The sequence below is a fragment of the Sciurus carolinensis genome, chromosome 14 (assembly GCF_902686445.1).
Source record: "Sciurus carolinensis chromosome 14, mSciCar1.2, whole genome shotgun sequence".
NCBI lineage: Eukaryota > Metazoa > Chordata > Mammalia > Rodentia > Sciuridae > Sciurus > Sciurus carolinensis.
The window spans coordinates 21,032,232-21,056,292 of NC_062226.1; the positions used below are offsets into that span (position 1 = coordinate 21,032,232).

The window sequence follows — 24,061 nt, forward strand, 5'->3', positions numbered from 1 at the left end:
AGACATGGTAGCGCACACCTACACCTGTCATCCTGGCTTCTTGGGAGGCTGAGGCAGGAAGATTGCAAGTTCAAGGCCAACCTGGGCAACTTAGTAAGACCCTGTCTCAAAATAAATATTTTTAAAAGGGCTGAGGATACAGCTCAGTGGCAAAGTGCTTGCAAAGCATGTGCAAGACGCTGAGTGAAAGAAAAGAGAAAGAGAGAAAGAGAAAGAGAAAGAGAAAGAGAAGGAAATAAGTTAGTTAGCTAGAATTTGTGCTGGGCACAGTGGCACATGCCTATAATCCCAGTGAGTCAGGAGGCTGAGGCAAGAGGATCACAAGTTCAAGGCGAGCCTCAGCAACTTAACAAGGTTCTAAGCAACTTAATGAGACCCTGTCTCAAAATAAAATATTAAAAATAGGGCTGAGGCTGGGCGTGGTAGCACATGCCTATAATCCTAGCAGTTTGGGAGGCTGAGGCAGGAGGATCAAGAGTTCAAAGTCAGCCTAAGCAAAAACAAGGTGCTAAGCAACTCAGTGAGACCTTGTCTCTTAATAACATACAAAATAGGGCTGGGATGTGCCTCCATGATAAAGTGCCCCTGGGTTCAATTCCCAGCACAAAAAGAGAGAAAGAAGTGGGGACAGGGAGGAAAGGAGTGGAATGAAACAGAAAAGGGCAGTGGCAGCAATGTTCACAGGCAGGAGAGCCACTGAAGACACCTATCATTGTCCCAGCGTCTCTAGTCCTGGCCACGTGGACTCGCCGACAATCCTAAAAGCAGTCTTGGTTTTGCAGTCGAATCACTCCTGTCCAGCCCAGAGCACGCCAGAGATGTTTGCCAGCTGCAGACGGTGGCAGCAGGTGGCCTCTTCTGAGTCTAGCTCAGCTCACCATGGGACAAAGCCTGGGAGTCACAGATGGCCAGTCAACCGTCTGCCCTTCTCCAGAGAGCACTGCGTGCGATCCCTTCTGCCAGCCTGGTTAGCCTGACTGCAATTCTGTTCAGGCTCAGTAAACAAGAAACTCGGTACACATGCCTCACAGGTGGGCTGAAGGAAGAGTGAACACATGTTTCTTTGATGTATAACTTAAATTACTCACACAAGCTTATGTCTCACAGTGTAATAATGTTTCAATAAAGATGCCAGATAAATCCTTGCTAAATGACAATTCAAAATTCTGCTTCAAGTACAAATACATATTAAGTACTAACATACTTGCCACATGTAAGAATAAAGTAACTTGAACTATAATATTCCAATATTGAGCAAGGTTAAGGAGCGTTTTGATGAAAGAAACATTTGTCTATATAAGAGACAAATCCAGGGATACCCCCAGGGATTATAAAAACTTTTCTTTTTTTTTTTTTGTGGTGCTGGGGATTGAACTCAGGACCTCGTACTTGCGAGGCAAGCACTCTACCAACTGAGCTATCTCCCCAGCCCAAAACGTATGTTTTGTTCACAAAAACAGATGCTCTTGCTTCATAAGTAACTTGAAATATTTTGGTTCATTTTAAGCAAGTCAGATACCTTTCCATACTGATTTCAACTGCAGGATTAAACATTCAATGTGTATATCTCAATTTTTTTTAAAGGCAATATTGACAAAGGAAAACAAGCTGTGAATTTGGAGCCAAAACTTTTTGGTTTTCAGTTTCTGACCAACAAAGCTGTCCTGGGCTTAACATCTCACATCTGAACTTTATCTAAGTACCAGCACCAATTTTGTCCTACAGATAAGGAAATGCATACCAATTTCCTGATCACGGTGAGATCCAGATGAGAGCCTACCTTTTTTTGGCAGGGGAGGGGTTTGCCGGGATTGAACTCAGGTGTACTTGACCACGGAGGCCACCGTGCCTGGTGAGAGTCTACCTTTGAAAACATTTTACTAGCAGCTGTATGGTATCAGTGAGACCGTGATTCATTCTACCAGGAACAGACTCCACTTTCCACTGTCCACACTTTAACGTGGATCAGGAACCTTAACACATTCATACCTGACGGAACAAGACAGATCAAGGCTGATGGGTACATGGGACTTTGCCAGACTATTAATTCTCTCTGCTTTTGTGTATGCATGAAATTTCCCACGGGACAATTTTTAAAGTTTTTATAACTAGTTGATTCATGCTTTTACTCCCTTCTCAAGCTATTCAATAATTTCATAATTCTGTGATTTTTCTGGTTTTCCAATTTTACAACCCAATTGACTGACAGGTTTCTCAGTAGATTTGAGTCAGTCCCTGGTAGGTTGATCCTAATGGGATGCCCTAGATCTGCCCCCAAAGACAGATAACTCAGAGGTCTCCTTCGAAAGCAGGAAGGGAGTTTCTTGGAGTTATGGATGTTCAACACAGAGCTTTTTCTACTGTCAGGAAGACAGATCTTTTTCTTTAACTGGTGCCACCATCAAGGAGTCTCCTGAGATCATGTTCTCAACCAGTCTCTGCCTGTGGGGGAAGTTTCTGGTGTGGGCATTATAGCATTCCATCCTGAACTCCACCCTTACTCTGTATATAGAGTTGAATGTAGGAATCTTTGTTCTCAGAGGTCCTCTGTCTTTTCTCCTCCATCGCTACTGGACCAATGCCATTCTGATTCTTGTTCCCTTTATCATCACCTCCTTCTCTTTCTTCAAAGGCTTTCAAATCTTATCACTTTTGTTTTTAAATTTCACCATATACTTTGAGTTGTTTCTCTTTTCATTCTTTCTTCTGGGCAATTAGCATGTACTTTTAAAATGAAGATTTATGTCTAAGTTTGGGAAATTTTCTTATATTATTTCTTTCATAATTTCCTTTCCTTAGTTCTCCCTATTCTCTCAATCAGGAACTCTTCTCAGTCTGATATTGAATATTTGGAATTAATTCTCTAATCTCTTAGTTTTCTATTATACTTTTGATATTTCTGCATTTTTGTTTTACTTTCCAACTACTTTTTTTGTTTATTTATCTTACTTTCTAAGATTTCTTCAATGTCATCTTCCAACTTCACCACTCAAATTTAATTTATTTTAGCAATCATATTTGAACTGCCAAGAGCTCTGATTATATAATTATTCTTTTTCCATGGCATCTTCTTATTTAGTAGATACTTTATGTCCCTGAACTCTCAGAGCACACTAATCAGAATTTCTTGGGTGAGGATGTAGCTCAGTGGTAGAGCACTTGCCTAGCTTGTGCAAGGATCCTGGTTCAATCCCCAGCACCACAAAAGAAAAGAAAAGAAATTTTTCTCCTAAACCTTTTTTAGAATAATTTTTTAGTTGTTGAATCCCTTTATTTTATTCATTTATTTACATGTGGTGCTGAGAATCGAACCCAGTGCTTCACATATGTGAGGCAAGTGCTCTACCACTAAGCCACAACCTAGTCCATCCTAAGCTTTTTTTTTTTCACTTAATTTACATACTTGGTTTACCATGTGTTCCACTTATATGTCCCATGATGTCAGTCCACATATCTGTGACCTTCTAGGACGAAGCAAATGTGTACCCCATACAAACAGGCAACAGCTCATTACTTTTTGACTATGACTATTACAAAGAAAGCTCCTAAGTGCACAAGAAGCAAACCAGCTTACCTTCATGGAGTCAGAGTATAAAATATATTCCCTGAGCACAGGTAGAAAGTCTTCTGTCATGTCATCTGTCAGCTCTTCCAAGGCTGTAGAGCAGTTCCCGATGCAAGCGGACACGCCCTCCAGGGGCTCGGCCAGCTCGCCTTCTAGCGCACTCCACGTGGAGTACACAGGCCCGTATTCTCTCAGCTCCACAAGGTACTCTACAAGGAGAGGGGGACGGAACTAATTATGATCTGGCTGGGTGGCCATCACTGACTTTGTAATCACTACAGCCAATCACAATGCTCTATGTTACAAAGTGTTTCCTTAGCCATCCAGCTCCTGAGCACTCTCTCCTGTGAGCACAGCACTGTTTCTCACACAACTTCTTAAAACCTCTAAAAACTGATGTTACCTGATAATGTCAGGCTATCCGGGCCTCTGGGTAATGGGACCATAATGCCTTGTGGGGAAAACTGCTAAGAGCCACATCCACTAAACATCTTCAACTATAACCATTTGCCTCCCCACACTGGGAAGCAGCATTTAACAGGTAATAGGAACAGACTTTCACACAGGTTCACAGGGTGTTTTAGAAGGGGAGATGTAACTCATTCACAATGAGAAAACAATGGAAATTCAGGAAACATTCTGCTAAAGAAGATGTGGTCTTCCATAGGCCGACTCACTCACTGTGATCATCCCAACATCTTGTCCCATCTGAATTTTTTTAAAATATATTTTTAGATGTTTATAGGTCTTTATTTTATTTATTTATTTAAATGTGGTGCTGAGAATCGAACCTGGTGCCTCACACATGCTAGGCAAGTGCTCTGCCACTGAGCCACACAACTCCAGCCCTCTTCCATCAGAATTTGTTCTACATGATCCTTAGGAGTAGACAGTGCCCAAAGCTATCTATGTGGGCCCCACAGGTATTACCTATGGGTAAAAGAGGGGAGAAGCACAAGAAGAAGAAAAAAAACTTTGTTCTTCTCCCCTACAAAGAAAATCTGGCCCTTCATCTGTCACCAGGATTCTTGTCATGACACAAGAATGCTGTTGCCATTGTTTAATTACCTATGAGTGGCAACTGCTGAAGAACCTTCCTGCCTGTTCCCTGTGTCAGCTTGATCATTAACCAGGAGGCTCAGAAGTGGTTGTCTGGCATGGGAAAAACAAACACAAGGCTGAGATGTGGGACAAAGGACAAAGTGTAAAATTGTGCTCGAGTCACAACTAGCTCCTCTTCTCCTTGTACTTATTTGTTCAATGTCGGGTCTCAACAGAGAGCTCACCTATTTCTTCTTTGATGATCCGCTGGGCTATTCGATCGATGGTTCCCAGTTTGAGTGCAAAGGTGTCTAAGTATTCACCGATGGCTGCAAACTCAAGAGGCCGAGTCCTCAGCTTGTAGCCTCCGGTGACATGCTTGACTGACTCGCCTACTCTGGTCAGCAGTGCTATCCCCTGCTTCTTGTAGGCATTCAGGTCCTAAGGATGACATGAACAGACACAAGGCACACCATCACACGCACAGCCAGGACTCTAAGCCATCTCCTACGGCCAGCTTCGTTTTTGGAAATGGAAGACGGAGAAACCAAGGAGCTGAGTTAGAGGACCTGGTCACGTACACACGAGTTTCCCCTCCTTGGCATCATGACTACCAGACTCACAACCCCGCTGACCACGTCCAGATCCCTGTCCACAGGGTGGGTCTCCAATCCCTCTAGGCATGTCCACTCACCGGAGCACACTGTCCTTCAAACACAGCACTATTCTAACATGATTTTTAAAGCCTCAAATGGCAAATACAACAAAAAATACCCTGTGTTGCCTTCATGAGCAACACTGAAGAGCTGAGGTTCTGCCATTCATCCCATGCTCTCATGTAAACCCCAACTGAAGCCACATAAGGGGAACAGAGAGGGTGGAAAGCAAGGAACAATGAGGCAGAAGCACTGCTAGAAAACTCAGGCAAGGACCAATGCTGTAACAACACAATGTTTTAACCCCAGTTTTTTTGTAGGTCAAGGCAAAAACAGGAAGTTCGTTAAGACTTAGAACCCACTGTATCTAAACTTAAAAAGCTCATTAGCTTGCCAGGAAAAAAACAAACTTCTTCCTATCACTAAACCGAAAGAGGAATCTACAGCATCTTCAGGTTGTCCTGTGTCACTTAGTGGTGACTTCAAAAATGGCCTTAAAAGAAAATGGATGAGAGGTGCTTCTCTTATCCACCCACCATACCAGCAGAAGTAATACTGAGCTAGGGCTAGAATCTGTTCTGTTTTAAAGGCACCTCTCCTGTACCCACTCATGTGAAGGCGGATTCTGACTGAGACACTAAAGGACCTTATATATTTTAAAAATCATTTTCATACTGCTTAGCCCACAGAGAAATTCTCTTTCTTTCTCATGCACAAACATGTACCACACACAAACGATCCTTCCCATTCTTTCTTCACCCAGATTCCTAATGACCAGAGGTCCAACCTACCCCATCTCTTTCTCATTCATTTCATAAAGAAGGCAGTTTGAGGGTGTGGGGTTGTGGCTCAGTGGCAGAGTGCTTGCCTCTCACGTGTGAGGCACTGGGTTCAATCCTCAGTACCACATAAAAATAAGTAAATAAAAATAAAGTTAAAAAAAAAAAAAAAACCAAAGAAGGCAGTTTGGGGCCCTTCTGGACACAAGATCTGCAACCTGGGTGAGAAAGTGAACCACACTTTTGGAGAACAGGATGGACTTCACTTTGAATACACCTTGAAAGAACTGTACCTGAGGATCGGTTCACCAGGAAACACTTATCCTTTAAAAGCATACACATTTGACCTTGGCAGGGAGGCCTGGGGTAGATGGACGGGGAGGAAGCGACAATGAATGGGATACCACTGACAAGGATAAATGCCAACTGAGGTTAAAAAGCAAAACTAAACTGAAGGACTCTGCCAGGTGGTTCCCACCCATAGAGAATGAAACCCCTTCTAAAGTTTTAAATATCTACTGATATTATCCCTAACTATTTTGCAACTTTGACAAAGAACACTGGACAATATGTGCACATCGATAGGCTTGCCCACACGCAACATGACACGCTACATGCAGCCTGAATATGAAAATGTGATACCTGAAACTAAACACGAGGACTGGGGGAAGCCAGCGTCATGTCCGAGCATGTGCCTCCTTCTGCAGAGAATCGCAGTGGCGACCTCAGGCTCTCTGGCCAGTTTTGCCAAAAGGGAAAGGCAGAGAAAAGCTAGTGAACAACCAACCTGAGTCTGGATACAGACTCTGGCAACGAGTAGGACCCTAAGATTTCTCTGGCGAACGCTTGGATAATGTACACCTGATAAGAACAGGGTTACAGATGAGCAGTAGTCAGGCAGTATGACCTGGGGAAAGTGTGGCCTTGGGAGCCTCAAAGACTAGTGATATCCTAGTGATGTCACTTGAACAAGTACAAACACCCTGAACTTCAGTATCCTTATGTGAAAAATAAGGCTACAAGCAATTAAGCACAGGGTTCTTGTGAAGAATGCCCTTACCAAACATTTAATAAGTATTCTTCCCTTTTGTGCCCGTTGTTGGTGATACTGACCTAACCTAGTAATATTGCCCAGGAGAGTTTAAGTAGACATTTATCTCTGCTTCTGGCAAGTGAAAACATTCTAACTTCCACTGCTATTCCAAGAGGGGAAAGGTCTGGTTTCCCCCTAAATTCTAACGTAGAAACCATGCTAATACCAATAGGCACCGCCCCCTCCAAAAAAATTGAGCAATTTTCTGAAACCTACTACAAATGCCCATTCATACAGGTGGCTTGTGAGAGATCAAAACAGCTTTTAAGCAAGAGCCTATGCAGCCACGTGCGGTGGTGCACACCTGTAATCCCAACGGCTCTGGAGGCTCAGGCAGGAGGATCGTGAGTTCAAAGCCAGCCTCAGCAACTTGGTGAGACCCTGTCTCTAAATAAAATATAAAAAAAGGGCTGGGGATGCGGTTCAGTGGTTAAGCACCCTGGATTCAATCCCTGGTTCCACAAAAAAAAAAAAAAAAAGGAAAAGAAAGAAAGAGACTATGAATGAAAATTTGGGAAAGGAATATACAAAATTGTGTCCTTACCTTAGCAGTAAGGAAAACATTAAAGTGTTCATTGAAAGACAGCACAGGGTGATCTGTGATTCTCTTTAGGAATTTATCCAAAGCTTTTCTTCTGGTCTCCACAAACTCTTCTGAAAAACGATCCACAACACCTTTCACCACAAACTTCTCAGGAAGCGGCTACAGAGACAGGAAAAAAAAATGTCAAAGTAATGGATGAGGCCGTGCAGGGAAAACCTGCCAACCTCGAAAACAATTCCTACCACCCATCTGTCCACGAACAGCATTTCTCCATCAGTCAGGTCTTTACGCAGTCATTGGTACAAAGATGTCTGAAAGATTGATGGAGCAAGCACAACTCCCCTCTCAACTTCAAAATGCAAGGAATAAAACTCTAGAAAACAGCCCCTGAAACTCAGAGAGGCCAACATGGAGCTCACACGAGGGTGGAAAACTGGAAATGCAGCACTCGCCAGAGGTGGAGCCACCCAGCCAGTCAGGTGTCCTCACCCAAGGATTAGAGGCTCTCTCCAGGGTACAGTTGTCCCTTGGGGTAATCCCTCTGCTCCCATCAGCTCCTTTCACATCCCTTTAGGAAACCACTCTCATTCCCCAACTTTCTGTCCTAGGCAGATACATCTCTCCAAAGTAGGATCCAGGGGTAAGAGCAGCACGTGGAAATCCCCTGGCATCTCACTTCCTCCATAGGAAGCTGCCTACTGGGCACCACCCTCACCTCCTCTTCTCAGGAGCCTGTGGGCAGCATCCCCTTCACCAAAGCTAATGTGCATTTCATCTGTGTCCCTGACCCATTAGTTCACTGAGCTGCACCTGTCACCTGCTATTAGTTATACCTTCTCTCCCTGTGTCCTCAACATCTCCTGTTCATCCAGCTTCATTCCTGGAGTCTACAAAAATATGGTTGGTTCTCTACTTAAATTAAAAAAAGAATCCAACCACCCCTTGACTTCATATCTTCTCCACTCTACTTCCTGTCTCATTTGATCTTTCTGAAAAGAGCCACTTGATTTCTACTCTTTCCATCGATCTCTCAAGCCCCGACCTGACCTCCCGCCCCGGAGAAAAGCTGGCTCTGGCACCGCCTTCAGGACTGCGTCCCTCTGCCCTCTGCACACCTGAGGCAGAACCTGCTCGGTCAGATGATCACAATGACTTCCCAGCCGCCAAATCCAGCGGCCATGTTTCTGTTCTGTCATGAGTCAGCTGGGCAAACGCTGTTGATTCTGCTGAGCAGGACTTGGGGGAAGACCTAATGAGCACCTAAGTGGTTTGGTGTGCCTCATTTAACAAAACAAATAACCTCCTGAAACAGTCGTCCAACCTTCAGGGTTAGAACGATGGATGTACATTTAAGGGACGAGAGCTTCTTATTTAAAGGAACGCTAGGGTGAATACTTCTTCAAACCACTGCCTTCTGTAATAAGCACTATTATTCCCAAACGTACGCGGCTTTGGGAATTTGTTTTTCCTCATTTCAAATGTCCTTCCTTAACGGCACATGCCAACTCTCCGCCTCACCTTTATTATTTCCTGGGTTTTTTTTGTGCCTAGGAACCTATTGCGTGGTAAATCGAGTGGGTCTGTAGTCTGTAGGTGAGATCATGTGTTCAAGAGCTCAACGCAGCTCCCGGGAGAGGCCTAACAAACGCTAGATGTGTTTATTAATTGGTAAACACTGAGAACAGAAGCAAAAAGAGAAATAGAACAGAGCAGAAATTCCATAGATGTTTTATTTTTAAAAAATCATCTGGGATACCATTTTATACCTACTAGGATGGTTATCAGAAAATGGGAAATAAGTGCTAGAAAATATGCAAAAATATTGTATCCTCATACATTACTGGTGGGGACATAAAATAGTACAGCTGCCATGGAAAACAGTTGGGCCATTTCCCAAAAAATTAAACAGAATTACCATATGATCCAGTCATTGCATTTCTTCTTCTTCTTATTTTTTTTTTTTTTTAGCATTGAATTAAGTTTATTTTTATTGACTTATCTGGAATTCCCAAAAGGAATTATACTTTGTTAATTTCTTAATCACTGCTAAGTGCTGAAAAGAATAAATAAATTACATTCATTCTGAAAGTATATTAGGCCCTTAGGTCTCTATTGAATCTTTTAAGAAATAGAAAATATATTTAGCAAGAAAATATTATGAATGTAGTACTTTCTCAGTCAGCTGTAAATGTATAATCATGTGGATGAACCTGTCTCATCCCGTGTGTTCAGTTTGGTATACCATTTATCCAAATGATGAAACAATATGAAAGGAAGGTGAGATGCACATTACGAGGTCGCTGGGGTAAAACAACTGAAGAGTATATTTTCTGCTATGTGTTGTTCATTAATATGTTCAATGTGGACACTTTACTTTTAAAACTAATATGATGAGGGCTGGAGATATAGCTCAGTTGGCAGAGTGCTTGCCTCATATGCACAAGGCCCTGGGTTCAATCCCCAGCACCACAAAAAATAATAATATGATAATGAAGTAAATTGTCTATTTTGAAATAAGAAAATTTAAGTGTAATGTAACTTAGGTTATACTATTTCTAATTTGATTCTAGCATATTTCTGGAAGTATATTTTTAAAAGTATCTCTTGGGCTGGGGATGTAGCTCAGTTGGTAGAGTGCTTGCCTCACATGCACAAGGCCCTGGGTTCAATCCCACCACCACCACCACAATAACAAAAAAGTATCTCTCAAAACTATTTCTTTAAAAGCTAACTAGTAACATTAAAGTAAGTGTAGGAAATACAAAAATTCTTTGATGAACACTTGAAAGTGATGCTTATAATCATTTGTATTAAATAGTTAAATGAATTTCTATTTTTATTCTTTACAATGTCTTTTTTTATTTTTTAATTCATTGTACACAAATGGGGCACAACTTTCATTTCTCTGGTTGTGCATGAAGTAGAGTTACACTGTTTGTGTAATCATACATGTACATAGGGTAATGATGCTTGTCTCATTCCATTATCTTTCCTTCCTCTTGCCCCCTCCCCACCCCTCATTTCCCTCTACACAATCCATCCTTCCCCCATTCTATCCTTAACCCCAGTCCTTTATGTATCATCATTCACTTATCAGAGAAATCATTCAGTCTTTGGTTTTTTGAGGATTGGCTTATTTCACTTAGCATGATATTCTCCAACTCCCATCATTTACCTGTAAATGCCATAATATTATTCTTCTTTATGGCTGATTAATATTCCATTGTGTATATATACCACAGTTTCTTTATCCATTCATCTACTGAAGGGCATCTAGGTTGGTTCCACAATCTAGTTATTGTGAATTGAGCTGCTATAAACATTTATATGGTTGTGTCACTGTAGTATGCTGATTTTAAGTCCTTTGGATATAGGCCAAGGAGTGGGTAGCTGGGTCAAAGTTTTCTAAGGAATCTCCATACTGCTTTCCAGAGTGGCTGCACCAATTTGCAACCCCACCAGCAATGTATGAGAGTGTCTTTTTCCCCCACATTCTCTCCAACACCTATTGTTGCTTGTATTCTTGATAGTAGCCATTCTAATTGGGGTGAGATGAAATCTTAAGGTAGTTTTGATTTGCATTTTTCTTATTACTAGAGATATTGAACATTTTTTCATGTATCTGTTGACTGAAATTACACCCCTATTTCTCACCCTGTACAAAACTCAACTCAAAATGGATCAAAAACCTAGGAATTAGACCAGAGACCCTGCACCAAATAGAAGAAAAAGTAGATCCAAATCTTCATCATGTCGGCTTAGGATCAGACTTCCTTAACATGACTCCCAAAGCACAAGATATAAAAGCAGGAATCAGTAAATGGGATAGATTCAAACTAAAAAAGTTTTTTCTCAGCAAAGGAAACAATCAACAAAGTGAAGAGAGAGCCTAGAGTGGGAGAAAATCTTTACCACATGAACTTCAGATAGAGCACTAATCTCCAGAATCTATAAAGAACTCAAAAAACTACACCAAGAATACAAATGACCCAATCAATAAATGGGCTAAGGAACTGAGCAGACACTCCACAGAAGAGGATCTGCCAGCAATCAACAGCCATTCCATTTCTTGGTATATAGCCAAGATTAAAAAAAAAAAAAAAAAAAAAAAGCAATTGTTATGTCAGAATCTTATACAATGAATGTTCCAAGCAGCATGAGTCATGATAGCTGGGTAGGGAGAGGGGGCAATGGGAAGTAACTGCCAGTGTTCCTGAGGGTGATGAAATGTTCCGGGTTGAACAGTGGTGACAGTCATGCCACATTATGACGGACTAAAAGCCACCCAACTGCACACCTTAAAATGGCTCAAGGGGTGACCTTTATGTTAAATGAATTTTACCTCTGTTTTTTGGGTTTTTTTTTTTTAAGTAGATGTAATGTGGAATCAGACATCAGAGAGACAAGAAGAGGCGACAGTGTCCTTGACAATGGAAAGAAGCCACAAGACAAGGAACGCAGGTGCCTCTGAGGGTTGGGAGAGGCAGGCACAGACCCTGGCCTAGACCTTCAGAAGGACACAGCCCCAGCCCAAACCTCAACATTAACCCGTGAGACTGCTCATGGACTTTCGACCTCGAGAGCGCTAACAAAAAAATATCTTATCTCTTGTTGAGGCCACCTTAAAAAAATGTGACCCAGAGCAGATTTCAGAAAGTGAACAGAAATGAAAGAAATGGGCCATGAACTGATAAGCTGCCACGGTGGGGTTCACTGCACCAATCTCTCTCCATTAGTGCATTTGTTATTTTTCCCTAAAGAAAAAGCTTTTAAAATCTAAATGCCTGTACAGATACGTTTTGGAATCTGCAATAAATAAATAAATCCTACTTGCAAAACATTACAATGATCAGTTACATCTTTCAAGGTTTAACCTTGAAGTACTGAGATTCCATAGCACTTGATACTTTGGGGAAAAAACACTTTGATACATATTATATTCTGCACTAGTTTATAAAACTGTTTTGTAACCTCTGACATAAAAGCATATTTCCTACAGATTGTCTCTAAAGCACTACATTTCTGGGTAAGAAATCTGGACTAAGATTTTAACTGCTCAATCTTGAAATGCTCAACTTCCTCTTGTCAGCAATTGAACTGCTTCTTCTATACGATCCAACACTTGGTGCACAACCACTTCAGGATGCACACCTAGCCTTTCCTGTGCTGATTCATTTAATAGAAAATACTGCTCCTAGGCAAAAATAACTCAAATAAATAAGGGAACATCAAGGTTACAGGTCTTGACCCCATAAAGAATAATTGCCAAGCCTGCTTTAATTTAAAGTATTTGAAAGTTCAACCAATGTTTCACTACCTATTAACTTAGCTACAGGGAAAGAGAAAAGTATGTATATTTAACAGCACCCAAAAAAAAAAAAAAAAAATAGATAATGAAGCTGTAGTTTTTACTGATTATTTCCATATTAAGATAAAACAGTCGTCATATTACAAATTTCTTCTCATTAAGTGTTGAGTGTTAACCCAGAAGAAAACTGGGTGCAGAGAAAACGCAAACATATCCTTCCTATGAAGTCCTGTCATAAAAACGAAGCAAATGTAAATTTCCAAGTGAAATTAAACGCTCGAGTGTTGAGGAGATGTATCCATGTATCCACCTCATCTTCCGAATCTACGTGTGCCCATTTTACCATGCGATCTCTCTGCCTGGCAGAGGAACTAGTGTGAAAGTCACTGAGCAAACACAGAGCAAAACAACAGAGTGGCGGATTCCAGGGAACGAGGGGAGAGGAAGCGAGGAGCGCTTGTTCAACTAGTGTGGAGTTACAGTTGCACAAGATGAACAAGTTCTAATCCCAAAAAACCAAAGGCCCAATGTTTTCCCTGATAAGTACAGAATGATATATAATGGTGGGGGTGTGGGCAGTGAGAAAAGAATGGGGGAACATTGGATTATGTAGAAGGAAATGAGAGGGAGGGGTATGAAAAATGGTGAAATGAGACAGACATCATTACCCTATGTACATGTGATTACATGAATGGTGTGAATCTACATCATGCACAACCATGGAAATGAAATGATGTACCCCATTTGTGTACAATGAATCAAAATGCAGTCTGTAAAAAAAAATTAAAGGAAATTTTAAAAATTAAAAAAAAATTTTAAATTAAAATAAAAAAAAGAATACAGAGAGGGGAAAAAAAAAAACCCAAGAATTAATATAACACAAGAATTGTGTTATAACATATAACAGTCTAAAATTTATGGAATTATAATCTCTGAAGAAGAGATAGAGGAAAGCAGAAAAAATACTAGAAGAAATAATGGTTGAGAATTTCTCCAAATTAATGAAAGACATCAAGTATAAGATTCCATGAAGCTCAGAGAACTCTAAGCAGAATAAGTATATTTAATATGACTAGATATATTATCCTCAAACCACTGAAAACCAAATTCCTAAAGGCAATCAGAGAAAAGCAACCAATTACACACACAGGAACAAAGGTAAAATTGGAGAATATCATGCTAAGTGAAATAAGCCAATTCAAAGGCCAAATATTTTCTCTCTTAAGTGGATGCTAATACATAAGTGGGGTGGGTGGCAGTAAGGGAAGAATGGAGGGGCACTGGATTGTGTAGAGGGAAAAGGGGGGAGGGAAGGGAGCAGGGGAAGGAAAGATGGTGGAATGAGACAAACATCATTATCCTACGTACATGTATCATTACGCGAATGGTCTGACTCTACATCGTGTACAACCAAAGAAATGAAAAGTTGTACCCCATTTGTGTTCAATGAATCAAAATGCACTCTGCAAAAAGAAAAAAAGAAAAAAAAAGATGAACAAGTTCTAGAAACCTGCTGAAAAACGATGATGCCTGAGAACAAGATCGTATTACGCCCTTAAAATTCTGTCAAGAGGGCAGATCTCATGTTAAGTGTTCTACGCACACACACACAAGCAAGCAAGCAAAGGCACATGGGAAAACTTCTGGAGGTGGTGGATGTTTATTGCCTCAGTGGTGATGGTCAATGGGTGTACATATGCTCATGAAATCGTATGCCTTAAATGCACACGTGGTTCTTTTGCGTGTTATCAACTATACCTCAATAAAGCTGAAAAGAATACGCTGAGGGAAAAATAGTAGCAATAAAGACTTTCGGGTGGCTCCAGCTGTTACATAATAAAGAAAAACACAGATGAGTGCCTTTACGAGATGACACACACACTTTAGTTTCAAGATGACATTTTAAGCACATATGGTTATTTCTTTGGCTTTTAAAATTCCAGAGGAACAAAGCGATATATTTAAAAAAAAAAAAGTCACAGCACCATAAAACACAGGGGCCAGAGGTGCAGCTCAGTAGCAGACTGTGTGCTTAACATGCACAAGGCCCTGGGTTCATCCCCAGCACCACATAAAGGGGAGAAGGAAGGTACTGTTCAACAGGACAGAATCTGTTAAGACACAGTAGAAAAGACTGGGTTGAGAGAAAGTCCAATCAATACAAACCATCTTGTAATTCTACTCAGGCAAAGGAAAGGTGGGTCTAGGAAGCGGAGGGTTGGGTTTCTCCAGTAGAGTTCCAAAGGCTATGAGGTTCAGGACAATGGGGACAGCAAACAAGGGAAGCCTGTGACAACCCATGGCGAGGCACATCAAAGAACTTGGATGCCTCCCCAGAGCCACCTCTGGATGGCTGTTAACTGATCCCTTCACATGGCTTCAAACGAAGCCCCGAAGCCCAGGTCTCAAAGTGGGGATTTTATCTTCACACTCCTAACCTGAGCAGCAGCGCTGGAAAGCTCAGTAATTCTCAACCATTTTAAACCACAGTTGACTTGGGATGGCAGGAACGAAAAGCAAAACAAACCGGGAACCCACCACCATTCCTCTACAGTTTCCCAAGTGATTCAAAAAGTTTCTGAAGTTCCTCCCCCAAAATATGACAACTCATTTAAAAGGCTCAATTTTTGAATGGGCAAAGGATCCAAAGAGATACTCCTCTAAGAGACACAAATGTCCAACAGGCACACAAAAAGATGCCCGACGTCATTAGCCATCAGGGAAATGCACGTTCCACAATGGAACACCGCTTCACACTCACTAGCATGAACACAATTGAAGACAGACGACAAGCACTGTGGGCAAAGACGTGCAGAAACTGCAACTCCATGCGCTGCACACGGGAATGTGAAATGATGTTGTCACAGACCGGCGGTTCCTCAAAAATTGAATATAGAGTTACTTACGATTTAGCAATTACAGTCCCGGGTATCCACCCAAGAAAAACAAACACGTGGCCGCAGAAAAAGTCGTACATCAATGTCCACAGTAATCGCATTCACAACAGCAAAACAACTGAAATGTCCGTGGAGGGTGAGGGGACAAAGTACAGGAATGAAGCAGAAATAGATGTTGTAACATGCACAACCTTGAGCACGAAATGCTAAGTAAAAGAAAGAACCTGGTCACAAAATGTCATAGTGCATTATTATTATTATCAACCCACTGTTGTGAAATGCCCAGAAGGGATAATTCTATAGAGACAGAAGTGGATGTGAGGTTACAAGAGGCTGGGGAGATACAGGGTTTGGAATCAAGAGCTACGCAGTTCAAAGTTTCTTTCTGGCGTGATGAAAACACTCTAAAATTGATTTGCTGATGGTGGCAAGACTCTGAATATTATACTAAAAGCCTTTAAATTGTATATTTTAAATAAGTGAAAGGTATGATATATGAATTGTATATCAATAAAGCTGGTTTTTAAAAAGAAGGAAAAAATCCAAACAATAATTGCAATGCATATTTACTAGGTCTCCATCTGACAGTAAGTTCCCTCCGGCAGGGGTCCTTTGTCTTTATTATAGCTCCAAGCCCACCCTCTGATCCTTTCCAAGGTCTCCTCCCAGGCCTAGCAAAAAGATGAACAAAAAAATCAATGTTTGCTGGGTGCACTGGCGCACACCTGTAACCCCAATAGCTCAGGAGGCTGAGGCAAGAGGATCACATGTTCAAAGTCAGCCTCAGCAACAGAGAAGCACTAAGCAACTCAGTGAGAACCTGTCTCTAAATAAAACACCAAAATAAGTGGGGTGTGGTGCTGGGCATGTGGCTCAGTGGTTAAGTGGCCCTGAGTTCAATCCTCAGTACTGAAAAAGAAAGGTTTGAAGGGAGGGGAGGGGAGAGGATGGGGTATGAAAGATGGTGGAATGAGACAGACATCATTACCCTAAGTACATGTATGATCACACAAATGGTGTGAATCTACATCGTGCACAATCAGAAAAACGAAAATTTATACCCCCCAAAAAAAAGAAAAAAAAAGAGAAAAGGAAAGGTTGATGCTTAACAACAGACAGACACCTCCTCATAAAATTTCTGCAAAATGATTTTTGGTAGGGAAAAAAGTTTTTATTCTGGTTTGACTTTCAAATTTAAATCAGAGATACTCTCTCCTAAATTAAATCTCCCTCCACTTCAGATATGTATCAAGAATTCATGAAGAAATTTTAAGTTTCTTCCAGCTTCTAAAATACCTTCCTGCTCAACTGCTTCTACCCAGACTACAAGAAACCGTGCACCTAGGCCTTCTGGAGGCCCTCATGCTGTCAATCTATGCTTCACGCTTCAGGGTCGATGGATGAGTGCCACTATGTTCCACCAGTAGGTGTCGCTCTCTAACCTTCGATCCCAAGCGCCCCGCGGCAAATGCACTAGCCGCCAGGAGGGGGCGCACACTGTGGCCCTCCAGTAAAGAGCACCTTCCAACCCCGGCCCAGGGCAGAAAGGGAGAGAACAAGAGAAACTGCAATGGAGAAAGTCAACAAGCAGCACCTCCAGGCGGGTGGTGCAGGTTAACAACAGAGAAAAGTACAAGAGGAATGACGCTTTACCTCTGTGGTTTTCCTCTCTGGGACACATTACCCCAGTCTAACCACACAAAAAAACATTAGACTAAGGTCACCTGAGGGACCGTCTACAGAATACCTCACCAGCACTCCTCAAAACTGTTATCAGAAAACAAGGAAAGCTTGAGAAACTGTCACAACCAAAAAGAACCTAAGGAGACATGACTGAGACATGTGTGTGGTATTGTGGGGGATCCTGGGGCAGAAAAACGACACCAGGCCAAGCTAGGAACTCTGAGTCAAGTAGTTTTAGTTAATAATGTTTAAAAATAACAATAATGATGTTTGGTTCGTAAATGGTGACAAAAAAATGTGTTATACGAACATAAACTGTTAACAATGAGCAAGACTGGGTGTGGAATATACGAGAACTCTCTGCTGCCTTCACAATAATTTTGTAATTCTGAAATGGTTCTGAAATTTTTAAAAAGTTTATTTTTAAAAATGATTCACTAGCTGCCAATTTTCCCAAGTTAAGATTCTATTTTAAGAAACAGCCCCAACAGTTTAAAAACAATCGTTCACTTTTCAGGCACACTTTTAAGTGATAAGAAGACAGAAAAGGAAAACCTCAAGCTTGGAGAGCCGAGGGGACACCTGGTGGGAAAAGAGGAGCCGCTCTGGGAAAGAACGGTCCCATCATTTCTGCCCCAGCCAGAGCACATGGCTTTTCCCACCGTCAGAGCCAGTGTGTTCCTGACACATACAGCCCCTTCCAGCCACGCGGGGAGAGAAGGCTGGAAGATATGGTGGTGATAGGAAACTGGTAGCGCTAACAAGTTATTCAAACAAGGATCTTGCTACCGGACAAATCAATCTCTCTCCAAAGAGTTTTATGACCCAAACTGCAGAGGACCTCCAAAACCCAAAGAAATCTCTGGGGTCTAATTATTTCTACATTTTAAAAAGTAATTGGAGGGCTGGGGATATAGCTCAGTTGGTAGAGCGCTTGCCTCGCATGCACAAGGCCCGGGGTTCAATCCCTAGTACCGCAAAAAAAAAAGTAATTGGAAAAGTACTTGATATGTATACTGATTTATGTGTGTGTGTGTGTGCGTGTGTGTGCCCGCGCTGGCAATCAAACCCAGGGCCTTGTGCATGCTAGGTGATATATCAGTCTTTGAAATTTCATTTTCTCTGGTTCTATAAAAAAAGGAAGAAAAATGTGCAGGTGTAAACTGATAAATGTTATGCAGCTTCAATAAATAGGTTTCCTTGTTTGTTTTGTCAATTGAAGAGCTGTGGCTGGAAGCAACTGTGTGCCCGCCTCCTGCTCCCTGAGGAAGCCAGCCACAACCTAAGGCGTCATTCTTCACCTGGTGGAGCCCGCAAACCTCAAGAACAGCGGCCCCTGAGGGAGGAGAGCCAACTGGGGTAGGGCTCATGCTACCACGCTTGGACTTGTAAAGAGGCAGCAAGTGAGAATCAGAACTCTCCACGCCTCAAAAAAACTGTCATGAGAGTGAAGATCTACTCCACGCCACCTGAGAAACTGGCATACTGCACAGCCAATCGGAAATCAAAACCGAAAAGGTGAAATACACTATCGGGTATGTTTTAGGTCCATTTGACGGTGAGTCTGGCACGGAGGTGTGGCCGAGTGTACCGGGAATGGAAGGGGCGAGAGCTGAGCGCACAGCTCGGGTACAGATCTCGTGGGGAAAGTGCGAACAAGCTGCGTTGACTTACTACCTACGGGAATGAGATGCGTGGGCTGGGATTCCTCCAGTTTGCTCCTCAACCAGTCAAAATCCTGGTATCTTCGACGAACAGAATATTCTGGCAAGTCGAACTCGGCCCGAGTACTCTGCAAATAAGAGAATGGAAAAAATAAGCGTAAGGGAACAGAAGCACGTCTTGGCTGGAGGGGAGGGAAAAGGCGCTCTCAGGATAACCAAACTGGGAGAGCGCACGCTCCTTCCACCAGGCCAGCCGCCAGCGGCGGAGTTTACCAACATCGACCACCACGCGGGCTGCAAGGCCAGTTAAAAATCCAAGGAGCTAGAAAGCAAAATGCAAAAAGCTTGGGGGCTTTTGTGTCTTTGTTTTTCCTACCCTCAGGAAATGGGACTCAAATACCCCTCAGAATTGTTCCGAACATTTGATTCATTTCCTCCACGCTTAACTCAGAATGTTTTTCACAGAATAATTCCATTTAGGCTATTGCAACTATTTCCAAATCTGTGTAAAGAAATTAAGTCTCCACCTTCTGCTGAGTGTGCTGACAGGCTTTGCCAAAGGCAAAGGGAAAATAAAAAAGTGGAGATAATGGATCACTGCTCACTTAGGAGGCAGATTAGAGGAAAACAGAAAAGGTTTTGCTTAATCTGCCATTTCTGCCAGAACCATGACCCTGAAAGTACACTATTTTTGATGCATAAGAAAGTATCTAGGCTATAATAACATAATACCAGTGTACCAGAGAGAAATATCAATAACCTTATCTCCTTTCCTGAATTTTTAGTTTTCTAAAACATGAAACAGCATTTTAAATAATAAAACCAAAGTTAAAGGAAATTAAGTTGATTTACATCAAAACAAAACTTTTACTCATTAATTACAATCGTGTCTCAGATAAGCCACGTTTTCCTAGGAGGGTACCAACAGGTATTGATCTCAGAAATTAAAGTACAAGATAAAAAATGGCTCAAGCTACATTTTATAAATTCACTCTTTCAAGTCAAAAGTCTGTTTTAATCCAAGACACCAAGAAAATCTTTAAAGCACATAAGGAAGAGTCATCCATCAAAGAAATGGCTGTGAACAGTTCTGGCATTGAAAATCATGATCTCGGCCTCCCCAGAAGTCGGGCTCACAGTCTGAGCAAAACCCTGAAGGTGAAGGATTTGATCTTAGACTGTCTTTTCAAAGTCCCAGGCAGCAGCAAGCACCCATGACGCACAGGCTTCCCGATGGTGGGGGACATCAGGTGGGAAGGTGTGGGGAAATCCATTCCACTGAGCTATCTGTGAATTATTAGAAGACTCCCCCAGAGAATTAGAACTATAGAAGGAGGGCAGGCAACCGTGCTTAAACCCGAAGGCCAAGTCACTGTTCAGGCATGGCAGGATGGAAATGGGGGACAGGCTGCCTGTCACTCACGCCACGCCAGATCCCAGAGACCCCAGCAGGCCTCCGTGAGCCTAGTTCCCCAACAGTAAGGAGAGAGCCACAGGGCCGTCTTTAGGGCCTCTCTCATGGTCTCCGCCACCAGGCACTATCAGAGGACTCAATGAGCGTCAGCCCGCAAAAGGCAGATTTTGGAAAATGACCAATGAAAGTAACTCATTTTCATTGTCAATGGGATTGATGGAGCCTGTGGCTTTTTTTTTTTTTTTCTTTTTTCTTTTTCTTTTTTTTTTTTTCCTTCCTAAATGTTACATGATCAACTCCCCATTTCTCTTTATGTTTTTCAAATACATTTTATAAATTATAGTTGATGTAACATTTCTACTCTATGAAATTAACATTTGATAACTACAAGAAGTAGCATAATAAAACACAAGATTTGTTTTGCTTCAACCACTTTCACAGTTGAGGAACTGGCTTTCTCCTTTTTCTTTTTCCTTCTATTTATTATGTATTCAGGCTGTATATACTTATTTTAAAACATTAGGAGAAATAAGGAAAGTTAAAGGATCGGCCATATTTCATTAGGTTGATATATTTTCATATTTTTCTATGAACATTTACTCATTTATTCATTTTCTGTATCACTGCAATACATCTTGGACATCGATTCAAGATGAATCTTTCCATTCATAGCTACAAAATCATTTTTAACAGACATATAGTATTCCATTGAGTAACTATACCATTTTTAAACCAAATCCCCATTCAAGTTGATTCTAACTTTTCCCCCATGTTTTTATTGGTGCATTACAGTTGTGCATAATGGGATTTTTACATATTCGTACATGTATACAATATAACAATAATTTAGCCAATATCAGTCCCCAGTATTTCTCCTTTCCCTCCCCTCTGTTTCCAACTTTTCGAACAATAAACAATGCTACAGTAAATATCAGGAGGTACTGTATGGTAATTCTCTTAAAATAAATTCCTAAAAACAGAATTGCTGGATGAAAGAGTATACATATTTTTAATCAACACACTGCTTCAAATAAAATAAAGCAGCCAGGCGAGAGGTGGCACGCACCTGTAATCCCAGCGGCTCGGGTGACTGAGGCAGGAGGATCACGAGTTCAAAGCCAGCCTCAGCAAAAGCAAGGTGCTAAGCAACTCAGTGAGACCCTGTCTCTAAATAAAATATGAAAGAGGACTGGGGGTGTGGCTCAGTGGTCAAGTGCCCCTGAGCTCAATCCCCGGAACCCAAAAAATATTGATAATAAATAAATAAAGCAATTTATATTCGTATATTCAAATGTTTCTTGGGCATATACTTTCCTTCCGCTGTCAAGGGTCCCCCATTCCTTTTTTTTTTTTTTAATTTTTTTTGGTCTTCTTCATTTGTATGAGCTCTTCATGGCAATTTGCCTATCATATTTCTAAATGGTTTTTTTTTGATGATGATTTTTCAACTGTCACGAAGTAGATTTCCTGTGTTCCTTCCCTTGAAGGTAGCTGCTTTGGTGTCATCGACAGAAAGGCCATGACACTGAAGGTTACAGACATATTCACCTGCATCCTCTTCTTTGTGGTTTTCTTTTATATTTATGTCATTAAGCACTGTTATCATGCTGCTAGGAATTCACCACTGGAAAAGTTTTTGTGTTGTTATACTGTTGTTTTGTTTTGGGGTTTTTTGTTTGTTTGGGTGCTGGGAATTTAATCCAAGAGAAATTTACCATGTTACATCTCCAGCCCTTCATTTTTTTAAATTTTGAGACAGGGTCTCACTAAATTGCTGAGGCTGACTTTAAACTTACAATCCTCCTCTCTCAACTTCCCAAGCCACTGGGATTACAGATGTGCATGATTATGCCCTGTTTGGAAAAGAATTTTTTTTTAAAGTAGCAGAGAGGTTGGGTGTGGTGGCATGTACCTATAGTCCCAGCTACTGGGGAGGTTGAGGCTGGAGGATCACTTGAGCCCAGGAGTTCAAGGCCAGCCTGGGCAACACAGCAAGGCTATAACAAAACTAACAAAAAATTGCCAGGGATGCCCAGAGATAACCAAAGAAGTATTCCTATAGAGTGATGATGTTAAGCTTCTAATGTAGAAAAGTGAATATTCTTTATTATAAGAATTTACTGTTACCTATTCCTAGATTGTGTCTCAAAAAAAAAAAAAAAAAAAAAAGTGGCAAATATATCTGTGTAATGATCTGCATTGCAATATCATTTCAAACAGCAAAGGAACCAAAGCAACCTAAAGGCACAACAATTTTTTAAAAATATAAGAAAATTACAGTATATTTATTCTGTGGTTATCAGTAATTATGTTTGTAAAGACATTTTTAATAACAATAATGCTTCAACATAGTTTTAAGGAAGACCGGCAGGATACCAGGTTAACTGTACATCCATTATTATTTTATTTGTGTTTACATGTAAATAGGAACCCACCATTTGACCCAGCTATCCCACTCCTCAGTTTATACCCAAAGGACTTAAAATTGGCATACCACAGTAAAGCAGTCCCATCAATGTTATAGCTGCTCAATTCACAATAGCTAGATTGTGGAACCAACCTAGATGCTCTTTAATTGATGAATGGATAAAGAAACTGTGGTATATTTACACAATGGAATATTATTCAGCCATAAAGAAGAATAAAACTATGGCATTTGCAGGTAAATGGATGGAGTTGGAAAATATCATGCTAAGTGAGATAAGCCAATTCCAAAAAACCAAAGGCTAAATGTTTTCTCTGGTAAGTGGATGATGATACGTAACGGGAGGAGGTGGGGGAGGCAGTAAGAGAAGAATGGAGGAACTTTGGATTATGTAGAGGGAAATGGGGTGGGACAGGGTAGGGAAAGGAAAGGCAGTGGACTGAGACAGACATCATTACCCTGTGTCCCACATACACACAAATGGTGTGAATTACATTATGTACAACCACAGAAATGAAAAGTTGTACCCCATTTGTGCATACTAATCAAAATGCAGTCTGTAAAAATAAAAAAAAAAATGTAAACAGGAAAGATCAGAAAAAAAGTTTAGAACTGACAGTGAAAACTCCTCTTTACACTCGTCCTTGTTTTCAAATTTTATCATCCTTATACAATATTTTTATAGCCAAATAATGTTCATGGGTTTTTTAAAATATTTTTTTAGTTGTAGATGGACATGATACCTTTAATTTGTTTATTTATTTTTATGTGGTGCTGAGGATTGAACCCAGTGCCTCACATGTGCTAGGCAAGCGCTCTGCCACTGAGCCACAACCTGGCCCCTGTTTGTGGTTTTAACAGCTACTTTAGGACCACAGGGGATTTAATGCTGCAGGGAAAACTTGCCTGATGCTTTAGAAAGCAATAGGTAAAAACCACCACGAATAGGATGCTCATGCTTTCTGACCCAGTATTTCTTTTACTTATTTTTA

The 24,061-nt window shown here is 41.2% G+C and overlaps 1 protein-coding gene across 1 annotated transcript in view; it reads right to left on the minus strand.

Moving 5' to 3' along the window:
• Snx30 (sorting nexin family member 30) overlaps positions 1–24,061 on the minus strand; it is a 110,592-nt gene that overhangs the window by 31,442 nt on the left and 55,089 nt on the right. The window contains exons 3-6 of the mRNA XM_047524041.1: positions 19,248–19,358; positions 7,679–7,837; positions 4,852–5,047; positions 3,575–3,774 (exon numbers count right to left, since the gene is read on the minus strand). Of these exons, the coding sequence (XP_047379997.1) occupies positions 3,575–3,774; positions 4,852–5,047; positions 7,679–7,837; positions 19,248–19,358 (666 nt within the window). The remainder of the gene's footprint in view (positions 1–3,574; positions 3,775–4,851; positions 5,048–7,678; positions 7,838–19,247; positions 19,359–24,061) is intronic.